This window comes from Pholis gunnellus (assembly GCF_910591455.1).
Source record: "Pholis gunnellus genome assembly, chromosome: 3".
Lineage (NCBI taxonomy): Eukaryota > Metazoa > Chordata > Actinopteri > Perciformes > Pholidae > Pholis > Pholis gunnellus.
This window is the reverse complement of record NC_136529.1, coordinates 16,180,117-16,195,561: the sequence shown is the minus strand read 5'-3', so window position 1 is coordinate 16,195,561 and position 15,445 is coordinate 16,180,117. Positions and strand designations below refer to the sequence as shown.

Genomic DNA, 15,445 nt, shown 5'->3' with positions numbered 1-15,445 from the left:
AAAATGGTAGTAATATAGGCTTGTAGTGAGATAAAAATGTTTAGTTTGTCTGCTCTGCCTTGTGTACTTCGAACCTACATGACCCCGAACTTTCCCTGTAAAACCGTCACGATGGCTTGTGAAACATTAGGGGGGCGCTTTAGGAAACGGAAACTGTAGCAATATTTTAAGCACTCCTGCTAACTTCTCTCGTGAACTGCAATAAAAACAAAATGTCTACAAATGTATGAATTGTTGTCTAGGAGAAGTGTATTGAAACATTACTGTAAATGTAGTTTATTTAAAAAATGAGAAAAGGTACATGTTGGGGCTTCCTAATTGTTAACTTAAGACAAAATCATGTATAACATTAAACTGAGTTTATGGTTGTAAACAATGTTGACTGGTGATTTTTTTTCTTTTTTTCCAAATGTAATGAAATAACAATAAATCACAAATGCAGTAGTTTAGTAACATGATAACGTGAGTCATGTTTATTTCAAGTTGCTTTCTCTTTTGACATACTGTACACTTCTAAAGTAATAAGTGACTCACAACCACCAAACTATTTGTGGTCAGAAGTTGATTTCAGTTTTTACAGTTTGGTGCAGTGTGCAAACAAACAATGAGGTATGACAGTTAAAAATACAGAGCCTAGGCAACTAAAGAAAAGAAAAGAGGATGCACATAAAACAACACACAAACAAGAAGCCTGACAATTAGAGGATGAGATCACCGCAGAAAATGACTTACGCTACACATAAAATATTTACCACAGCAAACTTGATGAGTTCAAGCCATAACAGGGATACCCTCTCATCTCAGCTTAATACAACTGATAACATCCAGCCTACAACTTTAGATTTTGTGGAAATTAAATTAGTCACTGACAATTCCAGTACTTGTTCTGCATTTGCAGTATGTCTGGAATTTCACACTTTGACTGGTACAAAATGGTCTTTTTTTACTTCTGTGACAGAAACAGGAAGTCTGAGTGCAGCAGGAGAATTGTAAAAAGTGTGTCGCATTCAGTCTCATATGTTCATCACTTATTCATCATCGCAGTTTCAGTGAAGAAGTAATTCCCGCTGGACCACGATCAATGATTGCCCAGGAAAATACAATGAATGTGGAATGTGGAAATAATGAGCAAAAAAACAAAACAATGTACTCTAGTATCTTCAGTGTAACTTTAGTTAATGTGTAACTGTTCCAACTCAAATGGTTTCCCTGATGACTCCCTAGATTATTTCCCAAATGACCCACAATAACCAGGCGTCGATCACAACAATAAAACAACTGTGTGTGTCTCTTTAGTGATTTGTATATATGGAAATGATAAATGGATAGTTGAACAGAAAGGTCTCAGTGTCTTTTAATGGAGCAGTCCCAACAGCACAGAGGGACACGGTACTGTATGATTACAGTAACTGTATAATAGCAGCAGGTATTTGTATTGCATGCACATTTTTGCTATCAGAAACTCATACAGTGAGTGTGAAAACACTTGGAATTAAAACATCAACGTAACGGTTCAGAATAGCCTATACACTAGACCTGTGTGATATTTGCTCATACAAATTACACACTTGACCTGACCACAAACACAAACTTCTTTCACTTTCATAAATGTGTCACAAGCATTGTTAGGTAGTTTGAGTAGAGATTTGTTTTATATATAAATCATATGTCACAAAGTATTTTAGTTGTACAGGTACTCCAATATTTGTTGATGTGGGTACACAACACATGTTAAACATAGTAATGATCAAAATAGTTGATCTACTGAGGCAAAGTCCTGTTCTGTTTGGACATACAGTCCCTTGTGATAAGTGACTTAAGCATACATAAGCAATACATAACAAATGTCAAATATAATGTAAATGTAAAAAAATATTTTTCACTAATATAATAGTTTTTAAGAAACTATACAAGATCTTGCTTACCTAATTTAAATATGAACTGGAAACCCCGACGTTATGCCATTTCATTGTGTAGACGGAACTTGAGCAACACAAAAAAAGAAAAGATTCACATGAAATGTAACGTCAGCAGGAAGCCAGACATTCAATCCACTAGATCACTGCAGAGACCGGCAGAAATCTTCCGATTTTAAGGTGAGAAATTCATGATTGTTTTGTTTTAAAATAGGGGCTTTTATTTGCCTTACATCTAATATAAAAATATTTATATTTATATATATATATATATATACATTTATATATATATATATATATATATAATATAATAATTTATCTGAAATCCCTTTGAGGTTTGTTATTGTATGTGTAATCAATGTTAAATTCTTGGCAGTATAACATTACTAATATGCTTTATTGTATGCAATGTTTTACTGTTTGATTCATAATCTATATGCAGAATTCAGCCGATACATATAATACCTAATAATGGCTAATGAGAATTCATTTGTGCTTGGCAGACAAGCAACTGTATTTCAGTTGTATATGACATTAATAATAATTGATTGTCAATTATCCTAAAACTGCAGAAAAAAACCTTGAAAATGATTTTATACTTAAAACGGCTCACAAAAGTATCATGAAACGAGGTCTTTGTTCAACAGGAAGTGGTAGATATTTAGACCACATTTAACTTCCCTTTTCACCTGTGGCACCATCGACACCACAAAGAGGGGTGGGGAGGACTGGCTTTCTGTATGAGTTTAGCTTTCCGGCAGCACATTACAAAGACGCTAACCTTCTTTCTGAATCCTGTTAGTTGACAGAATGCTGATGAACCACACAAACCACACAGAGGATGACCTCTTCTCCTGCTACAGTCCTTCAGTCGTTGGTTACCGGTACTTTGCGGTGCTGTGGGGATGTGTTGTGACCATCACTGGTACGGTGGGGAACCTGATGACCATTCTGGCCTTCGCCTTAGACCCACGTCTGAGGACTCGCTTCAATGTGCTCATCGTCAACCTGGCCTCAGCTGATCTCCTGTACTGCACCATATTGCAGCCCATATCAGTGGACTCTTATCTACACCTCAGGTGGCGCTGTGGTCAGCTCTGGTGCAGTATCTTCGGCCTGCTCCTCTTCCTCTCCAACTCTGTCTCCATTATCACCCTCTGCATGGTAGCAGTAGGCCGATATCTCCTGGTCACAAAAAGGGCCGTGTTTGACCGTGTCTTCTCTGATCGTGGTCTTATTTCACTCCTGATCTCAGCCTGGGCACTGGGCCTGGCCAGCTTTGGCCCACTTTGGCCTGTTTATGTGTTCGTGCCGCAGGTGTGCACATGCAGCTTCCATCGCACCAGGGGTCGTCCCTACAGCACCATCCTGCTCTTTTTCTACTTTTTTGTTGGTTTGGGCTGTGTTGGCGTTTTCTACCTCCTCATCTACAGACGTGTCCAGATTGCCTCACATGCTCTGCTCCGCTACAGGCCAAGTCGCCGGTCCTCCAGAAAGAGACCAGCTTCTTCAGCACAAGGGACTGATGATAGTGGTGTAGAGAGTGGCATGGCAAAGACATGTAGCTTTGAGATGAGCAGCCAGGCGGATCTAGACAAAAATACGGATGAGATAACTTGTGAAAAATCCTCCGAATCTGTCCAGAGGTCTGCCATGGCCCCAAGTTCATCAGCAATCAGGTCCCCCCCTGCTATCGTCCCAGCAGCACCTTTACCCACACCTGCTTCCACCACTGCAGCGCCCTCCTCCCACTCAGGAACTTCAGGAGATGATGACGAATTTAAGCGCGTGACACGCATGTGCTTCACTGTTTTTCTGTGTTTTGTGTTCTGCTTTGTCCCCTTCCTGTTGCTCAACATAGCCGACAAACATAACCGCGCCCCGCAGGTACTGCACATGTTCTGTGCAAACCTCACCTGGCTGAACAGCTGCATCAACCCTGTGCTCTACGCTGTCATGAACCGACAATTTCGACAGGCCTACCATGTGTTGCTCAACAGGGCTGTGGCACCATTTACCTGCCTCTGGACCTGGTGGTCACCTCTGAGATCCTAAACTCCTGGGGCTTAAACTTGCTTAACGTAAACCCAGTTTGATATTATTCTCGTGAAGCAACAGCCATAGTGCAGCTTACATTCCACCACTATCAACTTTTAGGTTGCTTTTCTATGTTACATTTATGTTGCATTTAGAGATGCACCAATACTGACATCGGATATCAGCTCGATACTGACTCAATAGCTCGATCGGGTATTGGTGATAATGGGGCAATCTGGTATCGGATACTATTATTTTAATAAATAACGATTTAATACATTTATATCTATGTATTTATTTGTTATATTATGTTTTACAAAGTTAGAAAAGCAAGTCTGATGTTGCCTTAGACAGGCTGTAAAATAATGATCCCAGTCCCTTCCACACAGTGAGGCATACAGCTTAATAATCAAACACTGGTATCGGTATCGATAGCTGTCGGGAATGGAAAAGTCAGATTAGTGATCTCTAGTTGAGTTACCAAAATTCCAGGCTCCATTATTTCACAGTCCTTATTTTTTTTACAGTAATGTACAAGATTACATTATGTGTTTATGTAACAATTGAATGTATGTTATGTATGGAATAAATTATATTTTGTAATACATAATCCTCACAGGTGCATTCAGAATGTTGAATTAGTCAATGGTGTCAGGTGTCATAGATGTCAATTAAGTCATATGAGAAACCATCAATGTTACAAAATCAGCACAGGATGTTCCTCTGTAACGCAACATGCCTTATATCAGTAATTCAGGAACTTCTGACTGTGTCTCAACTCTGTATTAAATGCTGACAGTACAAGACTGATGATGAATAGTGTTCAGGTGGTCTGGTCTTTAGTGTGGCATGTGGGTGGAGTGTGCTTGTGTTTGCATGTTTGAGTTGTGTCAAGGCATTCACTTATTGACGATACCGAGAAAGGCAAATAACATTCATACTCATGTCCACACTCCACCCTCACGAGGTGATTCATCTTTCAAGAAGACTAACACAAGAGGACATCAAGGCTGGAACACTTGTTACACCCATGAAAACTAAGTGAGTCATACTTATTACAATATTTTGTCAGAAACTTAACTGGTCAGTAAGTGCAAATCAAAAATTAAAATTGGACTTTTATGTAGAATTTTGAAGTCCAGGGATCACAAAGGTCATTCATCCTAACGTTGGACCATATTCCATTTAGAAATGTAAATAACGTAAACGTTAGTCGTGAAAATGAAGTACTTGGGGTAGTGCTCGCTTGCAACTAGAGGTAACTTAATAACATTACTGACAGATGATGCTTAACTAACCAGCCAACGACTGATAGTTTACCACATTAACGGCTGATAACAGCAGCCAGCTAACTGACAAGAATCAACAACGTTACAGAGAAATTTCACCGATCAACGTTTCAAGTTGTTTCTGGTCAGCTGCTCTTTTAGACCTTGTTGTGTCTTCATAAACTCCTGAGATGTGTATCTGGTTCTTTAGCTTGCTAGTTGTCCGCTTTTCATCGTGATGGTTTGCTGAGACAGCTGTCTGGTTGGTGAAGGTGAATAAAACTCGACCATAATGTGAACTACATAGAGATAAAAATATGTTTTAGTGTTATAAGAGAACCTAAAATCTTAGTAGAGCCACATATTTTGGTTTTATTTAAACAATGAATGCATTTTTAATATACAAGTTTGATAAGATTTGGTGTTTGGCAGTCTGAAAGTCTATGAATTCAATCTGCATTAACAAGACACAGTGAACATTATATAAAAAATATTTCTCATTAATTTACATTTCATTTAATGAACGAAACATACAATCAAATGATTTCCCTTTTTATTGGTGACGAAGTTACATTTTTGATTTAAATGAGCAGGTTGATATAAAAAGCATACAAGTGCCATGTGTCAGAACAATGTATCACAAGCTGCAGGTGGCAACAATACAGTGAACTCAAAGGAACTCACATCAAACATTAAAACAATAAATTATGTGCAGTCTGCGCAACATACTCTGCCTACATGGTCGGGTCTACATCATTCCTTAGATGTCTTATCTTAAAGTAACAGCTGCATGATATTTGAGTTGTGTAATACAAGAGCCTGGGACACTAATGGAGTGGATATTAGTCCAGCTAATTCAACTATCTCTCTTTTGTGTCTTCAAATAGTATCATTAACAATAATACAACATGATAAAAGGGAATTATAAAGGTTATCTTCCAATGATTTCAAGGTGCAGAGCTTCATTCAAATCCAGATTGAAAAAGCTAAAATCTGAATTAACGGAGGGGCTGTCAAGTATTTCAGAATAAAATTGCCAACTATTATGTTCACAGTAGACTTGCTATGTATGCAACATAACATTGGTGTTGTAATGCAAGTAGCTACAAGTAAAGCTGATGCTGAATGATACAGTGGTTTGGCTAAATATACAAAACAGAGGCTTATTGGAAAATGCTTCCACAGGTTTGTGGGGGCAGGCAATTAAATCCTGGAAGAACGAAATCAGGCTCATCTTGCAAGATGTCGGAAGCAAAGAGGTTGGGGTTGGTGAGATACATCAGTAGCTCATCGTCTGTGCCTGCGACCGAGTCAGACAGCATGGGATCAGGGCGATAGGTTTCCAGAGGTGACTGCAGTGAATGAGGACTCCCGTCTGGTTCTGAGAGCAGAGTAAAGGACAAGAGAAAGATCATGTTTCTACTGCCGTGGCCGTGTTATCTATTTGTGGAAGTGCTTTCACAAAAATGTGATGTGCGATGCAACCCACCAACAGACAAAAAGAAAGTACAGACTGATGCTGTAGGATTTGATTTTGCACAAGATTCTCGTGAATTGCATGCAGGCGTGGTACTTTTTTAATAACTCAATTAAAAGCAGTGACTGCCTTTTAGAAGTCATAAAGGAACAGTTCAGCATGTATACTTACTCCCTTTCTGTCAGAGTTAAAAGAGAAGATCGATACCACTCTCATATCTGTCCGTTAAATATAAGCAAACAGCAAACAGCTGGTTAGCTTAGCTCGAAGCCTGGAAACAGGGAATCAACTCGCCTGGCTCCGTCAAATATGATAAGAAATCTGCCAACCAGCAACTCCAAAGTTCACCGATTAATATGTTAAGCTTCATGTTTCTGAGCAGTTGCCAGACGACCAGAGGAGACACCAGGAAGTTACTGTTTTAACATGTTGGATTCTTTATGGATTTAATAAAATAAAAATTACTTTTATAATCAGTGAGTTTAAAAGGAGCTGGTAGATGGATTTTATTACCATTTGAAAAAGCGTATCCCCCAAATTTCCCCGAACTTTTACTTTCACCAAAATGGTTCATAGATCTGCAGCTTGAAACGCCATCACTGCCACAATTATTATATTATATTATCTTTGATTTTATGATTAATCATTACTGCTGGTATTCTCTAACCTATGGCTATGTGCTGTTTCTATTTCACAACGTCTTTCCATCGATTTTACTCCTTACACCAAGCAAAGTGTTAAAGAATTCAAGCATCAGAAGGTAGAATCAAAAAGCTATAAACAATGAAATAAATGTGTTAGTGACAGCTCTGCTCAAACCACTCATCGGCAGATCACATGTTTAGTAGAGCAGACTACTGTACATGTGCATGCAGTAGAAGCAGCCCACAGCCCCACGGGGTACAAGTTACAAGTTCAACAGTTTCATAGCTGACTAGACAGCATCTTCCCCAATGATTCCCCACAGCGCAGGGTCAAAACAGAGAGGGCAACACAGAGCTCTGTGACGAAGGGAGAGGGATTGGTTTGGATGAGGTTTTCAGCTGGATGGGACAGCAAGGAGAGCCATGACTCACCCGCTGTCTCTCCACACAGGGCATTCATCGGCTCCGAGCCTTCACCCTGTACCATGTCAGAGGACATGGGTGACCTAGCCTCCAGTGATTTCCTACATGACCAATGACAAACAGTCATTACAACCAGTTGCTCATGACATTAAAAAAAAAGGGGGGGGGTGGGAACACTACTTCTCAGATGAAGCAAGTGCATTTTTAGTTTGCAGTTGTTGTTGTTTCTGTATATTAAAAAAAGAGCACATTTAGAATATATAGGATTATTAAGTATTATTCTAAAAAGCAAGATGCTGTGAACCACCTGGAGGGAAAAAAAGAATACACTTACTCCTTTGAAACAAACACCAGCTTGGTTTTGATGTACTTTATGTAAGGACTGTCACCTGGAAGAGAATCAGTTTAGAAATTAATGTGTCATATTTATCCCAAACAACATCAATATATTGTCATTGTACTCAAGCGAAAACATTTGATGCCCTTACTTCCACACTTCTCAGAGTAGTATTTTCCAAAAGCCTCGTCTTTAGGGGTGTTGGGATACAGGTAGAGAAGAGGACACTCTGGGATATTCTCAGCTTCAAAGATCTGGAAATTCCTGATGATTTCTTGGAAGGGAATCTGGCAGAGATCCACCTTGGTGAAGGGCTGGACTGTCTTCACATCAGGCTCACCTACGATAGACAGAGGATGATAGCATCTGATGTTTATACTCGATGTGTCTACCAAGCAACAATTTGAGACAATATTTTAGAATCATTAGGAAATAAAAAAATATGTCACCAGTTATGGTGATTTCCACCCAGGAGAAGGTGATTCCCCCAATGACACTTTCACTGAAGCGCAACAAGAAGGTGCCTCTCTGTTTCTTCTTCAGGAGGGACTTCTCTTTGCCTTTGCTCACAAAACCCATGATGAGGCTACAGTAGAGAAAAAAACATCATACATAAAACAAGGAACTACTTCTATTTTCCAGTAATTAAAGGCATTAAACCCTGATTTGACTAAAACATACCCATCCCTCCACAGGTCTTCAAGGTACATTTTCACCATCATCAAGATGCCATCAAACCACACCCAGAACGTGTCAGGAGAATTTTCCTGTAACAAAGGGTGTGGAAAAGGTCATCAATTCACACCTATTGTATATTCCAGAACAATAGACTGAGGCTGTAATGCTCATTGTAAAAGGAACACAAACTGTACGGTGGATAAAAGGTGCACAGCTTGTCTTTGATCCTAATCAGTCACAGTGAATTAAAAGCAAAAAGTGGTCGTGACTGTAAGCTAACATGCTCACATTGTTAACATGCTGAGGTTTAGCAGGTTATTAGTTTACTATGTCTGGTAGCTTACATACATATTAGCACGAAACACAAAATACATGATGGGACTCTCATTCGTTTTTCAGGTATTTGGTCATAAACCAACAAACTGACATTTTGACCTGCTGGTGGCGCTAGAGGAAGAATTATGGGATCACTAAAGTACGGACAATTTGTCGACATTTCACTCAAGTGATGCCAGAGGGAAAAATCGGGGATCACAAATATGGAGATATTATGAGTCGAGTGGTTAAGGTTAATGCTGAAAACTATTTTCTAACATTCAGAATTCTTACCTTGGTGAATTTTGACCAAGCTACTTTGCAGGTCTCATAATTCTGCTGCTTTCCTGGTGAGATGGAGAATAAATGAAGCATTATGCAACCGTCACTCACAATAATAAAACATGCATACAAGGCCATGGAAGACAGTGAATTACAGCGGGCAATCCTTCTGATCATAATCTGATTCAAATCAATAAGTCCTGCTGGGTGTCATCATTATTACGATGATACTGTTGACAAACTTTTCCACAAAGAAGTAATGTACAATAACTATAAACAGCTGTCGTAAATATGATGAAGTTGTGACATCCAAAAAGGCCAAGAAACGGCAATTCAACGTTTTCACACCAAGGCCTCTAGAGCTTAGAAGTGTTGCTGAGGCTTGAGTTATTTGTTTTATCTTTAAATGTAAAGCCACTCAGTCTGACAGATGCATTGAGGTAACTAGTGTCAAAATCGGACAGACAGAACAACCACAAAAAAACAAGCAAAAGCAAGCAGCTGAAGCAGAACATCGAAGCAACATTTACCAAAGAGTCTGTGTGCAATCATCTCCAGCTGAGCCTCATTCAGACCACGTTTAGTGGCAGAGAGAAACTGCCAACTCAACATCTCTCCAAACTGCAGCCAAGCGGCTGCAGGAGAGTTGGCAAAGAACACGACATCCTGGAGAAACAGACGCACATTAACAAATATATACGCGATAACATTTCTAATAGCACCGTAAAATGTGTTAGTCTCTCAGGGACCTCTCACCTTTGTGTCCACACTGAGCAGGTTGAACCAGAGGACGGACGCCCAGGCGCTCTGCTGCTGGCTGGAGTTGGAGATGATGACCACCGGGATTGAGGAGGCCTAAGTTGGGTGGTAAGGAACGATAACATGCATTTAGGTCATATTACCATGAAGAAGAGAATAAAATCAACGACGTAATGCTTAGTTTGTATAGAGAGCACATGTAGTCGTAGAAGAAGAAAGGAAGCAGAGGAAACTCCACCTGCAGCTCAACTGACAAGCCTTTCATCTCAAATACAGTGTCAAAGTAGATGATGTGCAGCTCCTCCGTGACACTGAGAGAAATCTGTCAACACCAAAGAAACACACACACACGCGGTTCATTATTTGCTCGTTCACATCTCCTTGAATTATGACTGGAGTTAAGCTGTGAGCACAGATGATATCTTCAGGACCGCTAACATCTACTCACATCACTGACTCCTTTGCCGCCACCTCCAGACTTCTGCTCCTTCAGAGTCTACAGACAAATAAGAGTACTCAAAATAAATCAAACAGCAATATTAACCATCTGAGATTGAAGACATTGTCGTTAAAAGTTTTCGTCTTAATCACTACAGTTTAGCTTCTGGAGACTGATTAATGTGTGCACTTGAAAGTGTCGACAGTTAAATATTTATCCCTCAGATGTCGCAATAATTAAAGGCTTTTTATCTTATTGTTGATAAGAGTTTTATCTGTTGTCATTACATATTTATTCTCTTTTTAAATCATTATCACTCACGAGATGTCTGAAGTCTGCTACCATGCCTCCACTCTGGCTCTCTGCCATGTTCAAGGCCTTGGTTTTGGTCCCAAGGACATTAAAACGCCGATATCTGCAAACATACAAGGTTTTGTAAAAACAAACTCACATCAAATGCTAAAGTTGAACACAGTTCTTCTTGAAATACCACTTGACATGGCAGACTAAGTTATACAAAACAAACACTCACCCTTTGATCTGAGGAGCCTCCCTAAGTTCAAGAGGGAGATAAACAGAGCAGTGAAGTCAGGAACTAAAGCTGCAGGTTTGCTGTGTGTGGTGAAAGTAACTGAAACTTAAAGGAGGAACCTCACCTGTCCATGGACACATCCACTTTCATGGAGTGGTTCAGCTCAGGGAACTTAACAAGAAGCCTGAAAACATTAAATCAGGTGTAAGATTTTAGAAATATTAAAAGGCTGAATAAGTAGGATTTGACGATTGCAAGTTTTTTAACACAGAACTCAAAGTTGGCCCCGCTTTCTTGGCTCAAGGACGCCAGAAGCACACGGCCCCCACCGACTGCGGCTAGTGGGCCAACCCAAGATTCACTCCTGTTTTTGGAAAAAGCTTTGTTCCTTTGACGTTTCGCCTCACTGTATTTGCATTTTTTCTTAGCTTCCTCTTCATCTGGCACCTGGTCGTTTCGTTGTTAAATAAGATAATACTGTATTATCTGCAAATACTCACACTTCTAGTCAGCCATGCGTCAATCCTCAACCTCATAAGATACTTTATAACAAAACGTGAAAAAGGAGCACTCTCAAGGTTACAGAACATTTTAACAAAATAAGTTTGAGGGATCAAAGTCACAGATCGGAAGACTATAACAGAAGGCTTTGGAGAGAAGCATAAAATTATCATTGTTCTCATGGTCATCGTGTTCATATTAGATCAGCACTGCTGTAATGTTTACGTGGTGATTAAAACCCACTGCAGCCAGTAAACTGAGTTTAGGGGGGTTTAGCTCCACTGCAGCCCTTTGTTTGGGTACAGGTAGATTGAGTCGCTTCAGGTCAGCGGACGGACATGCATGTATATATAGATTAGGTAAAACATGTACTAAAATTTAAATAAATAGATAGCATCATAGTGGCACACTGACCTGGTCTTGACAGAGAACTGGACGTTTGTGCGGAGCACCAGGGGTCCTTTCCCCTGAGGCATGGAGGGCTGAGTCTCCACCACAAAGGAACTTCAAGAAACAGACAATAATGTCATGAAATCTAAACAGAACACTATAAGAGGTCAAGAGAGTGTATGAAGGTGTGTCCTAAAAGAGAGACCTCTTGAGTAAGTCTTTTAGAAGAGCATCGGCTCTCTTCTGCATTGTGGGTTTTTGGGCCTTCACCGGGTCGTTTCCATAGGACACTTTTCCCACCAGCTCATCCAGCTTACCAAAAAACTCCCGCACCTGGAACAGACACACTGCCACACAGGTGAACCTACAAGACAAGAGGAAAAGAGCAGAAGTGATGATGTCCACACTAGTATTAAGAAAAGAAGAAAAAAAAACAAGAATAAGAGAAAACACCAACAAATGAAGACCGTGAGTTAGAGCTGCTCCCGCCTCGTCGATTAGTCGAATAATTGGTTGTTTTCTTTAGTTGATTCCTCGTTTTTCATGCTGAATAACTGACTTGTGAGCACATCTCTAGTTAACGCAAGTTGCTTTTGTGTGATTCTTTGTGCAGAAGCTCAGTTTCACAGATCTCTCGATTAAATCAAGTAATCGATTAGTCGTCAAAAGAGTGTTAGTCGACTATATATTTCCTTAGTCGAGGACAGCCCTAACACCAATAAAATAGTGATTTTTTTCATATACAAAAGGACCATTGATAAAACAGTTACAGTAAACGTTAAAGATTAAAACTGATGTGAAGCAGGTGGAGATGAACATACCACTTCTCCAGCTGATCCAGACAAACATTGTCTGGAGCACCAATGCAGACCTTCTGCTGCCTCCTCTGCCACTCGACCAGCTCCTTCTTCACCAATATATCGATGAGGTCATCAGTCCTGTCCAGGATCTTATTTAGGTCTGACAGGGCGCTCTAAGAACATGATTGTGTGACACAAAAATTATTATTATTATTTTTTTAATCAGGAAAATAATTGGCCTAAGGAGAGATGAAGGTGTTAATTAAGAATATTGATAACTTCGTACCTTTCTACATTCATCCAGTCTGTTGATAAGTGACTGAAAAACATGACTTTGTTCCTTCTTCACCGCCTCATCTACCACAGCTGCGTAAACGTTTCCACAGTGGATCACGGTTTCCATACAAGACAAAAGAGAGCATGTAGCTGTGATTCGGGCCTCTTTATTACTCATCCGAAGAGAACATTGTCACAGCATGGAAATTTAACCAGAACTTTTTAATCTGCATACCTTCCAATTTATAGGTTTGGAATTTAAAATCAAACTCGTCCTGCTGCTCCTCCAGACAGAACATTGTATGATCCATGCACTATATCCCAAAAGTCCAGAGAATAATGAAAAAGAAATGGATGAACAGTGATATCTTTCAATTACAAATCACAACAAAGTGGCATAAAGCAACATAATCTGCACCTGCACTTCATTCCGGAGGCCAGCGATTTTACGCTCAAGGTCCTGCTGGCTGCTGGTCTCCATGGCTTCTTGCACTACATGCAAACGCCGGACCTGAGAAAAGCAAAGGAGTGGGAGGAGCAGGTATCGAGATAAAGAGCCTTTCTCATGTGAAACTGGGAAATATTGTTTTCAGTGCAAAGGGTAAGTGTGAGTGAAAGTGGCAGTTAAAAACAATACGGTGGAAAATATTGGTGGAGAACCACACACTGAGTCCTGAAGTTTGTTTTCAGCAGATGCGGCACTTTTTAAATAAAGGCAAATACATTTTTTCAGAACAACTGTAAACGGACAAAATGTAAAACGGAAATTCTTTGAACATATCCTTATAATTATAGTTATAAGTTATGAATTAAGAAACAGTACACATCCACTCTTGCTGGCTGGCTAAGTGACCATGTGGTAAAATATCAGGTGACAATTGCAATTGTTTATTCTAGAGCAATGTGTTATTGTTACATGTGCATTGAAATGTTGTAAAAGCAGAAGGGTGTTTCCCATCTATTCTGTCACAACACATTGATGAAATGTTCCCTTAACCTGCTCAGTCAGATCAACACTCTGCAGGATTTCCTTCTCTTTTTCCAAAAACCAGAGGATTGTGTTTGCCAAGGCACACGGGTCATCCAGGTACCTCTGTGTGGAGAGAGAGATCAGATGGAGATCAGAGTCAACGCCTTATGCTCCTAAAATAAAGATGTTAATTAAAACAATGGTGCTTTTGTTCTCCACTAATACCACCCAGACAAACCTGAAAGTTCTGTTTATAGCGTCTAATGTTGTGCTGCATTAAGAATGACTCCTCCTGGACAAAGCGACTGTGCTGTATATCCAGATTCTCCAGCAGGACCTGGAACAGCGCCATCGCCAAGTCATGGTCCCGTGCTGCTCGTTGCCTAAAGAACAAAATAACAAGAAACAACTAGCTTTACAAACAGGGTCATCTTTGAAAGGTATAATGTGGGTTGAATGAGATGCTGCCTCACCACTCCTGCTTCTCTATCCAGGCTGACAGGTAGTGCCTCACATCCATAGGCAGAGCATCCCTGTCGTAGAGCTCATGTAGCTGCTGTGGGTAAGGAGCAGGCAGATCCCTCAGTCGGTCCCACTGAGCCATCCTAACACCAACATGCACACAAACAGCACACCACAGTTACTGAGTGTGCACTAAAAGACAGCGCCATTACATTTCAAGGTGACAGGTTCAAAACAAGTCTGTAATCAACAGTTGAAGGAGTAAAGTGCACACTCTTCGATAACAGAGGACCGGTGACTGATGACTGTACCGGGGCTGCAAATGGTGTTATTTAATATAACGTTACTTTATTTGTATGTTACGTTAGCTTGTTTTTGGACAAACTGTCAGTCAACAGCGTAGACAGGGCCCTTTAGTAACAACATATTTGCTTACCTCGCTTTATGCTGTCAGACAGAGTCCACTTAGAAATGTCTTAGTAACTAACGCTAGCGAACTGATCGTTTAAAACAGGCGCATAGCTATCTCTATTCTTGCGTTACTAGCTAGTTAGTTGTAGCTGCTGCTAGACGTTTGTAAAACAAAACAACTTCCAAGCAGGCAAGCGTGTGAATGTCATTTCCTTAATATTTTCCTCGCATAGCTCTGTTTCATTGGCTATCTGGTTATCCCTCCCAAGTGGTTCTTCTCAAACGAACCATGGGCACCATTTTGGCTCTGACGCAATTGCCGTTAAAGCACTCGAGAGCCGAAATGTCCGGGGCAAGGTAAATCAGTTTCCTGGTGAGCGCAGAGCTAACCGCTCATTGGTCAAGCCGGTCACAGGACAGCGCGTGCTGTTGGTACATTGCTCACGTCAATCTGCAGCGAGGGGCGTGGTGAGCAAAATAGAAACTTATGGCTCCGGCTGAAGATTTCCCGAGAAATGAGGTTGTGAA

General features: G+C 40.3%; 2 protein-coding genes across 2 annotated transcripts; one reads left to right on the top strand and one right to left on the bottom strand.

Annotated features, from left to right (window-relative positions):
* Positions 1–2,726: 2,726 nt before the first annotated feature.
* gpr84 (G protein-coupled receptor 84) lies at positions 2,727–3,971 on the top strand (the record flags this gene model as incomplete). Its single annotated transcript, XM_079186082.1, has 1 exon — positions 2,727–3,971. The coding sequence occupies one exon, from the start codon at positions 2,727–2,729 to the stop codon at positions 3,969–3,971; it is 1,245 nt and encodes a 414-aa protein (XP_079042208.1).
* A 1,794-nt stretch (positions 3,972–5,765) lies between these two features.
* On the bottom strand, positions 5,766–15,125 carry stat2 (signal transducer and activator of transcription 2). The gene is made up of 24 exons (XM_079183675.1): positions 14,943–15,125; positions 14,518–14,649; positions 14,283–14,427; positions 14,072–14,167; positions 13,493–13,585; positions 13,310–13,388; positions 13,085–13,164; positions 12,820–12,971; positions 12,204–12,362; positions 12,023–12,112; positions 11,232–11,291; positions 11,108–11,128; positions 10,897–10,990; positions 10,585–10,632; positions 10,375–10,458; positions 10,134–10,232; positions 9,908–10,043; positions 9,390–9,442; positions 8,784–8,869; positions 8,552–8,688; positions 8,254–8,442; positions 8,100–8,154; positions 7,775–7,866; positions 5,766–6,602 (listed from the first exon to the last, which is right to left on the bottom strand). Exons 2-24 carry the CDS (start codon positions 14,646–14,648, stop codon positions 6,385–6,387), a joined length of 2,397 nt encoding a protein of 798 aa, XP_079039801.1. The 5' UTR covers position 14,649; positions 14,943–15,125; the 3' UTR covers positions 5,766–6,384.
* Positions 15,126–15,445: the final 320 nt, after the last annotated feature.

What these genes read in the sequence shown, in the direction of transcription:
- stat2 (XM_079183675.1), bottom strand. Translation starts at nt 14,648, where the DNA reads ATGGCTCAGTGGGACCGACTGAGGGATCTGCCTGCTCCTTACCCACAG. An exon ending in CTGGATCAGCTGGAGAAGTG is followed by an intron (nt 12,363 to 12,819) that starts GTATGTTCATCT and finishes CTTGTCTTGTAG; the next exon opens with GTTCACCTGTGTGGCAGTGT. An exon ending in GCGGCAAAGGAGTCAGTGAT is followed by an intron (nt 10,459 to 10,584) that starts GTGAGTAGATGT and finishes TGGTGTTGACAG; the next exon opens with ATTTCTCTCAGTGTCACGGA.